General features: G+C 32.3%; 4 protein-coding genes across 5 annotated transcripts in view; 3 read left to right on the top strand and 1 right to left on the bottom strand.

Annotated features, from left to right (window-relative positions):
• The window catches only part of LOC123316262 (G protein-coupled receptor kinase 1), a 98,388-nt gene extending 97,070 nt beyond the window's left edge, over positions 1 to 1,318 (top strand). For both annotated transcript variants that reach the window (XM_044902234.1, XM_044902235.1), the window contains exons 13-15: positions 6 to 174; positions 455 to 696; positions 749 to 1,318. In XM_044902234.1, coding sequence (XP_044758169.1) covers positions 6 to 174; positions 455 to 696; positions 749 to 907 — 570 coding nt within the window. In that variant the 3' untranslated portion in view covers positions 908 to 1,318. The remainder of the gene's footprint in view (positions 1 to 5; positions 175 to 454; positions 697 to 748) is intronic.
• A 3,268-nt stretch (positions 1,319 to 4,586) lies between these two features.
• On the bottom strand, positions 4,587 to 6,187 carry LOC123316630. Its single transcript, XM_044902807.1, has 3 exons — positions 5,996 to 6,187; positions 5,758 to 5,916; positions 4,587 to 5,700 (listed from the first exon to the last, which is right to left on the bottom strand). Exons 1-3 carry the CDS (start codon positions 6,057 to 6,059, stop codon positions 5,483 to 5,485), a joined length of 441 nt encoding a protein of 146 aa, XP_044758742.1. The 5' UTR covers positions 6,060 to 6,187; the 3' UTR covers positions 4,587 to 5,482.
• Positions 6,188 to 9,072: 2,885 nt separating this feature from the next.
• Positions 9,073 to 12,547, top strand: LOC123317079. The gene is made up of 3 exons (XM_044903441.1): positions 9,073 to 9,242; positions 11,594 to 11,890; positions 11,976 to 12,547. The coding sequence occupies exons 1-3, from the start codon at positions 9,182 to 9,184 to the stop codon at positions 12,185 to 12,187; spliced, it is 570 nt and encodes a 189-aa protein (XP_044759376.1). The 5' UTR covers positions 9,073 to 9,181; the 3' UTR covers positions 12,188 to 12,547.
• A 1,419-nt stretch (positions 12,548 to 13,966) lies between these two features.
• LOC123317080 lies at positions 13,967 to 15,890 on the top strand. Its single transcript, XM_044903442.1, has 3 exons — positions 13,967 to 14,125; positions 14,193 to 14,375; positions 15,629 to 15,890. Exons 1-3 carry the CDS (start codon positions 14,062 to 14,064, stop codon positions 15,838 to 15,840), a joined length of 459 nt encoding a protein of 152 aa, XP_044759377.1. The 5' UTR covers positions 13,967 to 14,061; the 3' UTR covers positions 15,841 to 15,890.
• The last annotated feature ends 577 nt before the right edge of the window (positions 15,891 to 16,467 follow it).

Below are 16,467 nucleotides of genomic sequence, written 5' to 3'. Positions count from 1 at the left end.
TGCAGTTAGGAGATCAGGATCAAGAATTGTACAAAAATTTCCCGTTAGTGATATCAGAAAGATGGCAGAATGAGGTCGCTGAGACGGTCTTCGAAACCATCAACTTCGAGGCCGACAAGGCAGAACACAAGAAAAAAGCGAAACAGAAGAAATTGTTTGACTTGGACGAGAAAGGTGAGTTGAAAGGGTTGACTATTTTTTAGGAACATGATAAAGATATGATAATCAAAACACGAGTATAAGCTCTTGGGACCAATCAAGCACTAGCTTTGTCAAGACTTTCAATTATTCTTTATTTAATTTTTTTATTCGAATCTAGAATTTCCCATATTTTCAATAAACTTTTTTTTCTACGAAACTACGAATATCAGCTTAACATTTGATCGAAATATTCCCGATATTTTATACTGTTCTAATAGCGCGAATATAATTCAAAAATTTCATATTATTACAGAGTCAGACTGCATATTGCACGGTTACATTAAAAAATTGGGAGGACCTTGGAATTCGAGTTGGCAAATGAGATATGCCAAATTGTACCCCAATAGGTTGGAGCTGCACCCTGATTCTGCCAAACCAGAAATGGTTTTCATGGATCAAGTGGACGAGGTCAGCTCAGAGCTGGTACAAGTGAAAAATGAGCAATGTATTGTCATAACACGGATAAAGGATAGCAAAATAATCCTCACAAATCCTGTAAGTAAAGTAAAACTTGTTGAGATAAGTAAAAAAAAAAGTTGTGTTTCAGGATGAAATAGGCCTAAGGGAATGGCTCACATCACTCAAATCTGCTCACAAGCTCTCGCAAGAACTCCTCGGCTCAATGGCTAAAAAAGCGGGTAAAATATACGGTACCGATTCAAACAATCGCAATGCTATAATAACTCGTAATACCAATGGTAACTAAAACTCCCAAACTGATATAGTTCGAGTACAGATCAGTGGTATGAAATACCTCCGAACGGATTGTGATCCTGTTACAGGCCCAAAAATTGTAATAGACTACCAAGAGGTTTCCAATTCTTTGATGCAATATTGTAGGACCCATTATTGACGTTGTTATATGCTCCCTATTTTTTAAGAATACAATTCGGTTTTGTATGTTATCGTGTAGTAAAGAAAATGAAACGTATTACTCATGACAACCAATGTATTTCTAGATCATCGTAGTATTGAATTGTTATTTATAATTTTTATTTATAATGTTGCAATTTTTGTAGCTTAATGCATTTAATGTTGTAAAGATGAAATTTACTTATTATAACTATTTATTTTATTGTACATTCTCTAATAACTGTTCTATAAATGTTTCATTATATTTTCTTATTTTATTTTTATTGTGAGGTAAGTTTATGTACTAGTCCGATGTTCGTTGTTTGTCACAGAAAATTGAACACATTTTCGAATTACTGATTCATTTTTTGTAGGATTGAAGCAACTTTTTCCATTGAATATTCCGAGGAATTATCAGGTGGAGTTGCTTTCTTGTGACTCCCGCCCAATTCTGTGGATTTCATGGCAGTATTCGTGCGTTGCTGTTCTCGTCTATCAAAGGTAGAAGAAGCTACCCTCAAATCCGAACGATAAAAGCAAATGATATAAGGCGTCCGAAAAATAACAAAAGTAAAAACAAAGTATTAAGTCATTTCAGATCAGCTAACTTTGACAGGGTCGATCGCTATTTTGCCTGCGGGGAAGACAAGTGTTGGTTGAATTATTGTTTTCGTGACTTCGAGTATTTTTTAGAAATCTATCAATTTTCTGAGAAAGCGGATATAATAAAGTACGGTGTATGATAGAAAACGGACTATTATTGACAAATCAAAGATGATTTTTTGCCCCTCAGACATATATTTTTCGTGGTCCGAAAGAGATGTAATTCAATTTTTAGCTTGTGCTAAACCTAACTATATCTGTGTACTATTATAATCTTCCCGTCCATACATTTTGCGTTCAAAAATCTCTTTATTGAGACGGAGAGAAAGAAAAAAGTGACCCCACCTGATAATATCTCTGTATATTATTCTATTTGATCCTCTCTTCTGAATCCCTGCTAGGCAATCAAGCAGTTGTCGAACTACAGTCCTCTGCAATGAAAATTTCCATTTCGAAGTGCCTTTATAACAGAAGACAATTCAGAAACTTTTGTAATTCCGAATTTCCTCAATTAGCTGAACAAATTCAGGAACATATCATGTCAATTTAGAAAGTGAAGAAAAAGAAAGAACAATGTATTTTTGGAAGGTTTGTCTGTCGGAATTATTAAATACGGGTAAAGATAAAGTTTGCACAATTTTGAAAAAAAAATTAACATAAGGATTCGATTTCTTCCTCTTCTTCAACTGTGAGTTGGTAAGAATGGTACTGCTGAAATAACTGTATTTTGGGTACCGTATCGTTTTTCTAAACGGGAGGCTATGAAAATATTTCATTTTTGCACTCTAACTACATATATTAACTATATAATTTCGTTTTTGCACTTTAACTACACGAACCATCTAAATAGGCTCCTTCTTCCATGTGTTAAAAATTGATCCCTCCAATTCGGGAGGGATTGAAACATTGAAAACATGTGAAAGAAATTGTATTTAAAAGCGATTCAAATAAATGAGGCTCTCAATTTCAAACCAATAATCTTGGATCCTTCGTTCCCAAACAGATTTAAAAGACATTTAAAGGACAGTTAATAAATACCCTTTGTAAAAATTTTGTATATTTAGGTAGGTTACATCAAGATTCTTGTGTAATACGATGATTATCGTACAGGAATATTGTTGTAAACTTAATGTCAATGTATAACCTTGAACAGACATGTTCAGTATCTCACTGGTACCAACACCAAGCTAAGAAAACGTTAGGATAGCTTGTAATGCCAGCAGTCTTTGTAAATATCTGCTTCGAAGTTTTAGAATGCTTTATTTTTCGGATTTTTAACATCTGGTACACTCTGAAAAAGCGGTTAGAACTTTGAATGAGTCAACTGAAAAGTTAATTAAGAGATTAACTTACTCCTGATTCAGCCACTATAAAAGTGTACGCCTTTCATGAGAGAATTATGTTCCAAGGGTTGATTCGAATTTTCGAATTAACTTGGCTTTTTAGGCAGATACTCATTTCAAGCGTTGATGATTTTATAAGAAAATACGATGAGAACAACAAGAAATGTTTCCTTTAAAATAACTACCGCGACAAATGTTCAAAAGTTGTTCATTCCGTCAAATTTCAACTTTTCGAATTCATAAGCTAAGAGTGTTTCTGGATGTTTAAAATACAATTTGATACTTATTTGAATTTACTTCTAGAATGCTAACAATAATTCTGTAAATTTTGTATATATTTCAATCTTTCTGCATGTATTTTAGAAATTTTAAACCTTAATCACTTTCTCTAATCTTATGATAACCCTTGTTCTTCAATCAAGAGGAGTATTACTTCTCTTAAAATGTAGGAATATTTCTTCCAATGAGTGTCATGTATAACTATGCTTTTGTAAAATCCTGATTCAAACCGTTTATATAAACATGGATTTTTTGATGAATACAGAAATTGTTGTCATCTGAAAAATTCAGTACCTAACCTATAATACAGGAAAGATGTATATTTCTAATAAGTGCCATTCATTCCATTCGAGGCGCAAGTGAATTAAAATCTTTCAAAAACCGATTAAACTCATTTAGCCCGCAATATTGGCAAATTTCAAATGCCATCAGATTTCATTTCAACGGAAATTTTCTTTCATACACTGCCTACATATTTTCCGGTATTGAAATTTGCCATTGAAAATCAGTGTAAACAAAATCGAAAATGTTGTTCAGTTCGAAGAACTATACTGTTTTAAAGAGCCTAATAGTCGCTTTCAGTTTGTTAGAGATTTAAAAGATTGAGCATTAATTTTAGTATGAACTAGAATAAATGCCAAAAATATCGAAGAGCCAAAACTGTAAGAATCATGTGTTTAAGTGAGTAATATTTTTAGTAGAGTGTGTATTGAATTATTGACCAAAAATAGAATATTGAACTAAAATGGTGACTGTCAATAGAGTTCATCCTAAAAGCTAATGGCAACAAGATAACCCTGTAGAAATCCTGTACCCATGTAGCTCTATTTACATTTAGCAGTTGAATGATTTTTTTGTTGGGAAATTTTGATAGTTTATGTGTCTTTGTTGAAAGAAAAATATAATTAATTTTTAGATGTCAATGTTGTAAATTTTGCATTAAAGTCACATTAATAGTTTTTCAAATATTCATATTTCAATCCTTAAAATTCTTCAATTTCTAGGGTATTGGTAAAATTCTGCAAATCTTATCTGTTGGATGATATTATCCAACTCTTATGGTATAGGTAAGTAGGTAGGTCTTTAACGTCCAGTTTCATAATCAATAATAAGTTTAGAGCTTCCTTTACTGTCATTTTTAGTAGGGTTAAAGGAAGCTTTAAAATTGAAGCGACTTTAGGTTTGATTATGAAACCGGCCGTAAGTCTTTATGACTTTCCCTTTAATAAAAATCCGCTGAGAACTAGGAATCTTACTTGAATGATTCTATCTAACTACTGCACTTGATCAATGAAGAAAAGATGAAAGTCTCACAAAAATAGTTTATTCTGTAAATGTGTATAAAAATTCTTGTAATAAAGTTCTATAAAGTACATAAAAACATTGGACGGACTTTGAACATAGGTAATTATCAATCAAGTGAAGGTACACAATATGCAAAATAAATCGCACTTAAAGATATGCAATCTCTCAATAAGAACTTTAAAGTATACTGAAACAACTCGTAACATACTTTGCTTATTAATAACAAAGGCAACATACATGCATATTATATGCCTTTAACTAATGAATGCTGCTATTTACACTTAAATCCCTATTCAAGGTTATTACAGTCAAGAACATGATAACAAATATTCAGATTACCTACATTATTATGTTTCAAAGAGAAATTCCATTGAGGAATGTAAAATTGACATATGGAATGTGTCATTAGTGTTATCGACAGTGAAAAATCAATTAACCTTAGTATCGTAATACTAACATATAAACACATCAGGGTAGGTAAACAAAATACATATTTTGTTAGATTTTCACTGTCCCAACCCAAGGAAACCTAACCTAACCTCAAAATTACTCATTACTTTGTGCATCCAAAATTGATTGAGTTCAATTTTGAACTGGAATTGATGAAAAAATCAATTACAAAACACTAAGGTTGGCGTTTAGATAAACAGGAGCAAATTATTTCATAACTTGGAAATATTACATATGATTCAGCACTAGTAATTACTTTCATGTTTGAAATGACCAATATCAAAAGGCATATAGTATAGTGCTTAATTAGACTGAGACACATGCTTGATATTTGTTGATAGAAAATTTGAGAATTATCCAAAAATATGCGCAGGTAATATTTTTTTCCCGCTCAGATTTTTTATATACAGTCCCAACTTTATAACCCCCCCTCCAATTGATCAAAATATTCACCGAAAACCATTCAATACTGCAAATATCAGGACCAAAAGTAAAGGGCTGAATAGCATTTTACTAGAAGTATTACAGCCATCTTTTGTATTGCAAGTGCAATACTCCATAAAGATATTGTAAGTCCCAGTTCTCATCAAACAAAAACGTTCATCTCCTCCAATACCAGGCTCACCTAAGAAGGCACAACTTCTCACATATTTCCAAACGCCATTTACTAAAATCGAGAACATATTAAGTAAACTGAACTGAACAACTTAGACTATATAATAACCTTTTTGCCTCATTTTTCTGCACATGGTAGCTCTCACTCCAGGTAAATGTTCTAATTTACGAGTGCTGCAGTCAGTTATGGCAAATGTTGTGTTATCAAAGGGATCAGCGCATTTGGGATCAATATCAGACCTACAGTCCCAGCACTTTATGGAGAAAGCTAGTGAAAAAGACCGATAAACATTTATTATCATACTACAATATTTTGAGAAAAGTATTTAAAATCTAAAGCATCTCACCTTGTTGTATAAATACCAAAACCACTATAACGGAAGCGAGGCATAGCGTATTTAAAATATTCATTTTACAATTGAAGATGAATACTTTAATGCCACCTAAAACTTTCTTCGACTATTGAAGTAATAAACAAATTAATCACTACAAGCTTTGAGGTTGGGTTTGGTTCAATTAATAAGTAATTTGAGTTATCTTGACTGTTAACCTAGGGATTTCATATTGTTTTCATGGCACCATTGGGTCGAAACGGTGAGGCCAGTGGCGGAACGCAACATGCGGGATGCGTGATTCTTCGATGATCCACATGTTAGAATCACAGAACAGTAATATGCATTATCAATTTTGACAGTTCCGCCATTTTGATTTCTCTCCCCACTGCGATTTTTCGCAACTAGCTAACAAACATAAATAGAATCATTTTTGTATTTGATGGTGTCTAAGCAGAGCAGTCTCCACTTTGAATATAATCTATAAACACTTACCTACCTCTAGATATATGCTTGATATTCGATAATGAAATAGGTGTTACATCATCTTACAATCTACACCTACATATGGAATGATTTACCACGAGCAAGATTCACCTATGCTACAGCATAAAATAGCAGAAATAAGTACCAAATAACCCAAATCCGAATATATCAGAACAGTCGACTACATACCTATCTGAAATAAGTACCTATATATCGAAAGTCTTAACTGAAAATTCATGTTTTTTTTCACAAACGCAGAGATTACCGACTTTCCTCCTTCTAAAATACATAAATGGAGCCCATTTTGATATAAGTAAAGTTGCCGCCATTTTTAATATTATGATCTCTTTTAAATAAACACTACTTTTACCTATAATTAAAATATCAGAAGAGGAAAAATATTTACCGAGAAACTGCGAGATTTCTCGTGAAATTCATGTTTTTCAACTTATTGAGAAAAGAAACATCGAAAAGGCATAAGGTATTAGAATTTGTTGGAGTCTTTGGGGGGTTATTGCTCCAAAGCTCCTAGCCTCTCCCATATATGTGAAGTGCGCACCTGGTGGAGGTTTCAGAAAGGTTATCTCCAATAAATAAGAGCAAAAATATTTGTCATGATTGAACAATGACCTTCATCCAGTCAGTAGGAGAATGAGGAGATAAAAATAATGTAACTTTGAACTGGATCATCGAATCGATCAAGCAATGAAAAATACCTTCTTGATCGGCAATAAAATCATAAAAAAAGAGATAGAAATCGATGAACATACAAGTATAAGAAATTGCAAGAACGTAATCTAATGTAATCATGAAGAAGTGGAACTAAAAGCTCAATTTTTTCTTTCATTTGATACAATGTCGAATCCTATTTTATTTCAATTTAAGGTGTATATTTCAAGGTGAAACTTAAACGGCATGTAACTACGTAATTTGTTGCTCCTAACGATTGTTTGTAATAACTGAACCGGAACATAAGATTAAAAATGCATACCTACTTACTCACATTTTCGACAATTGTAGGAATACAGAGTCTAATCTATTGAAAACAGTTAATTTTCCAGCAATATTTATCCACACAAAATTCAGAATTCATGAGGAATAACTCAAATTGTGGATTCAGAAGCGTGTATGGAATTAATTTTTCCCGTGACAAAAAAAAATTTCAAATTGGTAGATTTTCAATCGATTAGTCTACCTATAGTTACATTAATCACAATATTGTAAAAAAAATTATACACACCTTCTTTATCGCGTTTTCGCTGGCTAGTCTGTCTAGCCATTTAGTCACATCATTAAGCTGTTTACGTTTTATTATTAATTATTATTAGATGAGTCACATGCTGTATGGAAGATGGGAAAAATTGCTAGGAAATTATCAAGGTTGTTTCTAACGTTGTTGATTCTTGGGTTCATATTAAAATATTTATAATGTAGTCTAGGAGTTCAATATTTGTTGAATGTTTAAAGAATTCCGTTTTACCTTCATAAAAAATATTGGAATAATTTTGCGAAATGTGAATTGCAAGTCGTTTAGAAGCTAATTTAACTATATATTAAGGTACTGCACGTGTACTAGGTATGGGCCGTAAAGAAGGCCAAACTCTTCGAATATTTGAAGAATGTCAACGAAAAACGTAATTTTCAATGTTAAATGAGATTTTGAAGAGAATTATTTGTATTTCAATTATTTTAAAATCAAGAGGTTTTTTAGATTTTATTCCCCTGGAACGTCATATATTTGCTCTTCTCAGAAGTCTCAGAAAAAATATTTGAAGTTTTTTTATATTGTGTGGGTGTAGGAATAAATATATCATTGGATATATATAAACAATCCATGATTTTAAAATGATATCTTTTCAAGATAGACCTCCAAACAAAACTAAAAACGCTGAACTAAATTATTTTGAAATTAGGGGGCTATCTCATTTCGTTTGAATTTTCACCTTCGAAATGGTTTTTTTTTCAAAATTGCACGTATACCCTGAGCACACTACTATAGGTAATAGGTATAGTCTGCGAATGAAATGTGTGCTTTCTTGAGCTACCTCAGGCTCTCCCAAAAAGGACCTGCAAAGTCCCAAAGTTCTTATGAATCTCGTTAACTGAGACAGTTTCAATGTGGGTAATTTTCAACGTTTCATTCAACACTCTGCTTCAACAAGTTTCATTCAACAAACTGTACGATTCTCATGAGAATCCATTTGAAAAGATTGGATGAATATATCAAGATTTATAAAAAATGAAGAAGTCTTTAATAATTTTACCAATAAGATGGAAGGGTTTATATGGACCGAAGAAAAATCAATCCACAATTTCATCTGAAACTTTCCTCAATTCTATAAATACACCTTATAATTTTCAGCTTTGACTATTCAATTTCCCACCTCCAATGACACATTTTTTTCAACCGAAATCGAACTATTCCAAATTCAATGATAAGTAACTCGATACGACTTCGATTTGGTGCAAAAAGTTACCGCAATGTAGGACCTTAAAAACAGACGTCATATCGTGTAAAAAGTTAATTCAACCTATATTTTCCAATAACCATCTATCCGAGTACTTCTTATGGTGGGGCTGCGAGTTGATAGTGAAACGCAATAACTTGGAAGGTGTGTTTGCATTTGACTATTTGAGTGTTTGAACTCCAGGTGCTTGCTTATAGTGCAGTGATCAAATTTGGTAGTGATACAGTGAAGGGGTACTGATTTAATCATGATTCTGGATAAAATAGCAGGGTGCTTGGTGGTTCTCGTTTTAGGAATTAGTCAAATAGGTAAGTGATCAGAGTGGAATAAAGTAAATTAAACTCTAGTTAAAAAATTGGATATCTTTCTTGATAATAAAGGAAAGCAAGAAGTAGGTACCTATATGTTTTCTCAATTTAGGGATCATCTGTTTTCAAAACAAAACTTTAACTGAAGTCCAAGCTTTCCACAACATATTCCGAAAATTTTTTGTAAAAAAAAGCAAGGTTTAGATTGTGACAAATGATAATCATTATCAAATTCATACTGCACATTAGAATTTAAGTTTCATTGTAAGAAAATCTGATTAAGAACTGGAGTAGCAATGAAAATGGAGTAAGTTTTGTCTTTTCGGTGGTGTATTTCAAACATTTGAGGAACTTTATATTAGGCAACGCCAAAGCAAAGAAGGAAATGATCATGGTGAAATCCTCAGTGTAAATATGGTCCATTTCTGTACGAGAAAATGGAGACTGTAAAGAATATGATTCACTTTCATCTCTACTTGAAGATCATTATCATTAAATAATTCAGTGAAAGTTTCAGATCTCATTGAAGTCGATATAATGATTTTTTTTAAGTACCTACAAGTTCATACGAGAGGAAATCGTAGTTTGAAAGTGTTGTTTCAAGGAAAATTGGTTTGATGTTTCAATGCTCATCGTTTTGAAACTTCTGGATTCCTTTAGAGATTTCTCTGGAAATCACTCGTATTGATTTTCTATATACAAATGATACTATGAATCCAAAGGAAAAACAAGCCCTCGTTTTGAGTGAATTTCCTTCGATTTGGTCGATGTGAAATCAAAAATGTTTGTGTGTTTATATCAACCTCATGCTTTCGATAGTGATTGTAAACAAAAGTAGAGTTGGATATTGAAAGAGATCTTTAAATGCGAGTTGGTAAACAAGAATATAACTGTTCTTTAACCTTCACGCCATAGATTCTTCTGAATATTCCTCTCGCGCGGTTTGTCATGCAGAATGGTCTATCCAAGGAGTTTCATTTTTAATGACCCACTTCCCATAGTTTGCCAACAAATATTGTATTTCAGAAATTATACTACATTGAAGGTTGGAATGAACGTTCTGCATGAGGGTTCTCCAATGTTGGAATATATTAGGTACTGAGGTTTTAGATAATATGGAAAATATTGTTGATAAAAATTGATAAATTTAGCCTTTGAAGTAAATTTTGAGTGAAACACCTGACAATTAAGTATGCCAATTAATTTTTTCACCTATGTGTCATATTTATAGGCTAATTAATAGTATTTTTAAGAATATTCATGCTCAATTATACTCAAATAATTTCCAGAAATTTTACATAATTTTATTGAGAATCTTTGGAGAATTATTTTTCTGCTGATAATTTCTGTAAGATGAAATTATGTAGCGAATAATATAGAGTTGGGGTGCATTTTATTGACATTTAATGTCTTTCGAAAAGAATCATTATATATCATCAGAAATCAGGTTTTTATGCTTTTTGTTTATTAGAATTATTTGATTCTATATTCTATCAGAGGGGATTCATATCTTTTTCCTTAAGACAGTGGTAATAAAATATCCTGATATGTCACTTGGCTCCTTGTATGACGAAAAGCTTTTCAAGCATTCAATGATGAAGACCAAAAGACATTCAAATTCCCATTGCATTCAGAATGAGTTAAAATCGAATAGACAAACAATAAAAATATCAATAATGATAATCAGATGGGCTTGAAAGAATAAAGACATTATTCGACAGCAATTCTGGTAGGTACTAATATCATCAATAAATTCTCTTATTATTTTTTGGGCTGCAGTCAGTGATAATCTAATTTTTCTTTATTTTTCGAAATTAACGTGTCCATGAATACCTTTTATTGGGTGTTGGATCGTCCAGATTCAAATTTTGGTAGGAAGTTACCTGCCACACCTAGATTATTTAACACCTGTCCTGGAAAAAACCAACAATGGTAAATACTCCCACTCTAGATTTGTTCTAATGGTTCAAGTAAACAAACAGCCATGGTGAAGGCCTTGAATTTGTCGGTAAGACTTTGGTCTACGACTCTACGATTTGATGAAATCATCGACTATAAAGTTATAATGTAGGTTTCTACTACCTAACATTAATTCAAAATGTTATCTAGCAATGGGATAAATTCGAGATTTATGCTCATAGAAGTTCGACCAAGTTAGACTTCTGGACCAATCAAATTTAACGCATTAGAACAAAGTCTTTGTATAAGAGAACTACTAAGATGATTGCTCAAAAGTTTACTTTGGTAACTCACATCGTAATTTGAAGATGGCAATCATCACATTCAAATTATGCAAGAGATATCTGAAAATAGAGATGAACAGTGGTGATATTTGCGACTTGTCTTTTCAGATGCTTTGATGTGCTGGTCATGTTCATCTGATCTGGATATAAGATGCCACGACCACTTCAACACAACAAAATTCGACAGATTTTATAACCAACAGACTGGTGGTAACTACCAAAGTGGAGGCTACAACACAAACTACCAACAAAATTACCAAGGAAGAAACAACTACAACCAGGGTTACAACCAAGGCTATCAAAACAACCCTTATCAAAGCAGGCCCACTGTTCCATACGTGAAAACTTGTACATTCAGCTCTTATGGCGATAAAAAAACAGTGTGCATGAAAAAAGTATCAACATGTGAGTAGCATGGAAATTTTTCACCTAATATGAACATATTCATGTAGATTTGATATTTTATTTATACTCGTATACTATTTTTCAGCAAACGACCAGAGAACTTTGACCATCAGGGACTGCGTTACCATCCCCAATAGTCAATCTGTTGGCAAATGCCCATCCGAATCGAATTCTTATATCCAAGTTGATTTTTGTGAATATTGTGATACAGATGGTTGCAACTCTGGAAGCTCTTTGCAGGTTAATGTAGCTGTTGCAGCTTTATCTTTCATTGCCATTTTTTGTTTGAGGCAATGAAATTGAAACTTTATTTAAGATTAATGAAATAAAAAAAAGAGATACTTATACAGTTATGAATCGATGTTTGAATATTATAGAAAGTGATGTACAAATAATGCAGGTATTGTAGTTGTGAAGATTTTGTATAATAAGATATATATTTTTTGTTTTAATATTCTATTCCTTGTTTTCATTTATATATTTAATTCTATGCTAATATGTAGATAATTCTTTTAAATCCGAAAAATAATTGTTAGAAGACATAAAAGGTTTGAACTCACTCAGGAAAATTTTAATGAATTTATGACGTTATTTATGTAAAAAATTGTATGTTCATATAATAAATTTCCATGTGTAATATATGGTAAAAATTTAGAATTATGTGTTTTTGTATCCCTTTCATATGAAGCTATAATTAATCCGAATAACCAATGAAAATAGCTGGCAAAGTATAAATGGAAATTAGTTTCACGTAAGTAGGTATATCTCACAAGTCCCGAAAAAACACAAATCACCTGTATGAGATCATACAAGAAATTGTGTCATCTCTTTGAGTACCGTTTAATTACGGAGTTCAAGTGATGACATACATATACATCGCATCAGGGCAAGGTTTATGTCATAATTAAGTCACTCATAGCAGACAGTCTCTCGTCGTCTTTTTAATGATTAATTTAATAAGCTCAAAATGAGATGCTGCACTGTTAATTGTGAATGTGTGCGAGACCAGCGAACATTCTATTATTGATTCGTAAATTCATGTGAATTTTAGATCTTACCTAATGAAAAAAGGTATATTGTTCGAGAATTCACATTGATCATGTAGAGGACATTAGATACAAATCGCAATAGAAGATCCTTGAAAATGAAATGTTTAGCGTAATCCTGTCTGTGTCATTTCGACATTTATTCAATAAGTATCTATATACTTGCAAAAATTACGATGCGATGCCTTTTGAAATAATCATAGGACAAACAAAATGGTTGCTCAAAATGGCGGCCTCTACTTTCGTTTTAATTTCGAAATATAAAAAGGTTGCTTGGTTGCTATAATATAGAGATGACGCCTGTAAGATAAAATAAATGTTTGAAGTAACACATTTCTGAAACATTTTGAATGGTAGGAAGGGAACTAATAATTAGAGTAGAGAGTGTCATCGGTATGAAGACTATAGAATTACCTACACCTTATCCTAATAGTTTCAGGAGTTTGGAGTAGATAAATATTTTTCACATACAAGTAAACCGCTACATTTCTTTAGGTATAACGATAACTAAACCTACAGAATCGAGAATTCCTCATTCTTTTGCTGTGCAAAGGTATTCAAGTACCTACCTAACCTATTAATCGCAAGTCAAAAACAGCAAATTCAAATATTCAAATTTAATAGACCATATTTTTGAAATGAAATAGGTATTATCATACTTATCGCGAGATTCACGAAAGTTTTTTTGCAAGATAAATAATGGCGATTTTCAAAGAGAAATAGTGGAAAACCTGTTTTTTGACGTACCTATTCAAATATACTTCTTCCAATAGACATCATTAATCAAAGCTTGAAATTTTTTATCTACCATTCATTGACATCTTTATCGATAAATTATATGGCTTATATATATCGCTTGAAATTCACAATAAAAATGCATCCAACCTGCGCGATACAGTAATGTTAAAAACCGGACTACGCCACTGTTTACCTGGTCAGACACAAATAGAGTTTGCCTCTACCTGGGGATTTAATGTTGGCCCCATTGGCCATAATGATTGTCAAAGTTGAGTACGCCCAGCACTCTGCGCAAGTCCTACTTAAATTCCCATAACAACTACACATTCCCATGAAAACAAACAGAAATATTCATGTATATATGACTAACTAGTTAATTATTTAAATATGTTGACCAACGCTTTGTTTCTATCCAGCTTTTTCGTTTTTTTCACGTTACTCTTCACCATAAGTAAGTGTTTGAACTCAACCCCAATAATTTTGGTGGAATAATAACATCAGTTTTGTTGAAATTGTAGGTGAGGCTATAAAATGTTACCAGTGCAGTTCAAGTGAGGATCCTAAGGGACAAGATAACTGTGGGGCTTACAGGAAGTTTGATGAAAGGGAGCACATAGCAATAGAATGTAATAGCTTTGAGAGCCACATGCCTGGCTCATTTTGCATGAAAATTACACACCAGAGTCCAAAGGGATATATTTGTGAGTAATTCATCTCCAATAATTTAATGTAGAGCTTACCCACGTTTTCAGAGGGGATTTCGGTAAAATTTATTTTACTCGTTTTGATTAGTTATTGTTTGGCGTATTCAGTATGTTTTGATTTAAATGTGCTTGAAAATAGTATAGTAGTCACAGCCTAAGGCAACTTACAGGGTGTAATGTAAATGAATAGTTGCGAAAAGAATTGAGGGATGATGATTCCTTGTAAAAAATGCCTTGGGTCTTTCATAGAATTTTTTTCGAGCAAAGATTGCTTGGATAACCCTAAAAATGACGACTGTAAAGCAATTTCTCAATTGTTTTTTTACAAAAACCAAAAAAAAATGACAGCCCAAACGATTCTTTATAATATGCAGGGTGTTTACTGAAGATGCGCCAAACATGCAGGAGGTAATATTGGAAAACATATAATATATAATATTTCCAGAATAAACAAGTAGGTATGCAACCCTTCAAAGATATAGGGTGTCAAAAATACGAACGTTTCTCACATTTTCTTCGATAAAATTGAAAGGGTAACTGAAATTTCTTCAAATGCTCAATGTATTAATAGTTCCAATTATTCATTATTCTAAATAAAAAATGAGGTCATAATTTCACAGGCCGTTTTTCTTGGAAAACGTTCGGTTTAGAGAATTAGTTAAAAAAAATTTCTAAGGTTTTATTCAAGAGGTTTTCAACTGCAAATTTGCATTACTCAGTCTATGATAATTTGATCAGGGATAGTAACCGCTAAAACACACGTTGAAGAAATAGTAAGCCAATGATTTTTTTTGAAAAGAATAATGAAAGACTATGAACAAATCGAAACTTTCAACGAAATATATTTATATCACTTACACATCCTGTGTAACCTGTTCAAAGCCTTCATGTCGATTTATAGGAACTTAAATGTCCAAATCTCGCCTGTGATTTATTAATGTTTATCTTTGCTTTCATTTTATTTTTTCCATTTTGTGACCGGTTGAATCTTGACAAGAGCTTTTTTAACCTAACATACTTATGATACTCAAAGCTCATTTTCAATTTAGTGTGATCTAAGTATATTTAGTTTCATTCCATTTTTAAAATTTTTTAATAATAGACTAACTTTAGTGTAATTTTGTCGTGATTAATACTCAAATTCACTAACAACATCTGGGCAGATCAGTTAACTGGATAAACATAATTTCTTATTGGTTATTGTCACCATTTTGCGATGTTAGAACATTTGAAGACCAATGAAATTTCAGGGGATGGAAGATGGAGGCAAGTTATGAGGAGATGTGCATCTGTAGCAGAAACTGGGGTTACTGGAGTTTGTAACTGGGGAGTTGACGAAGATGGTATCTACTGGGAAGAGTGTTATTGTTCAGAGGACAGGTGTAATTCCTCAAATAAAGCGATCAGTTCTTCCTTTGGTGTCATAAGTTTGATTCTGATCGTCAGATGGTTGAGTAGTTAGAATTTTTCTTCGTTAAGTTTGTTTTATCAGATGTAGATAAGAGGGAGGATTTTTAAACTGAATTTTTAATTTTTTACGTCTTCAAGAACCTGATGATATTCTTACAAATTCTTCGAATTCCATTAGGTATGTTTTTAACTGTATTATAATGTAATTTTATTGATGAAATTGTGAATTATCACATTGAATCTTTGTTGTACCTATTTTTAAAAATGACTTATATTTTATATTGTCCGTCCATTTTACTAAAAAATTATATTATATACCACCTGTATATTAGACAAAAATTAATATAACTTTTATACCATTCTAAAAAATACATTTCAACTTTTCAAAAAAAAAAAGTTGAAGGAAGAAATTTGTTTCACTTTTGTCCCACAACTCATGAAAAACTGTCATGGAGCAGAACTTTGACAGTTCAGGAATATTTTTCGGGAGATTTCTGCTAGTTATGGATGATATCAAACCAATAAAGGAGGTGAGGAAATTTAATTCTCTAGGAGAATAGGTACCTACTTCTTGTGTTGAGTAGGTATTCTGAAAGAATCTTATGGACAGTATATCTCATGGAATACCTGCCAGATGGGGATCTATGTTCCTCAACCAAGTGTCTTTGTAGAAAAAGTC

Source organism: Coccinella septempunctata, chromosome 7 (genome assembly GCF_907165205.1).
Source record: "Coccinella septempunctata chromosome 7, icCocSept1.1, whole genome shotgun sequence".
In the NCBI taxonomy this organism is placed as follows: Eukaryota; Metazoa; Arthropoda; class Insecta; order Coleoptera; family Coccinellidae; genus Coccinella; species Coccinella septempunctata.
Note: the sequence above shows the minus strand (reverse complement) of the source record. Positions and strands in the feature narration are given on the sequence as shown.

Coding starts and splice junctions, on each gene's coding strand:
- LOC123316630 (XM_044902807.1), bottom strand. CDS start 6,059: ATGAATATTTTAAATACGCTATGCCTCGCTTCCGTTATAGTGGTTTTG. Junction 5,917..5,995: donor TTTGGTATTTATACAACAAG/GTGAGATGCTTT, acceptor CTTTTTCACTAG/CTTTCTCCATAAAGTGCTGG. Junction 5,701..5,757: donor CAGAAAAATGAGGCAAAAAG/GTTATTATATAG, acceptor TCTCGATTTTAG/TAAATGGCGTTTGGAAATAT.
- LOC123317079 (XM_044903441.1), top strand. CDS start 9,182: ATGATTCTGGATAAAATAGCAGGGTGCTTGGTGGTTCTCGTTTTAGGA. Junction 9,243..11,593: donor TTTAGGAATTAGTCAAATAG/GTAAGTGATCAG, acceptor TTGTCTTTTCAG/ATGCTTTGATGTGCTGGTCA. Junction 11,891..11,975: donor CATGAAAAAAGTATCAACAT/GTGAGTAGCATG, acceptor ACTATTTTTCAG/CAAACGACCAGAGAACTTTG.
- LOC123317080 (XM_044903442.1), top strand. CDS start 14,062: ATGTTGACCAACGCTTTGTTTCTATCCAGCTTTTTCGTTTTTTTCACG. Junction 14,126..14,192: donor CACGTTACTCTTCACCATAA/GTAAGTGTTTGA, acceptor TTGAAATTGTAG/GTGAGGCTATAAAATGTTAC. Junction 14,376..15,628: donor GAGTCCAAAGGGATATATTT/GTGAGTAATTCA, acceptor ATGAAATTTCAG/GGGATGGAAGATGGAGGCAA.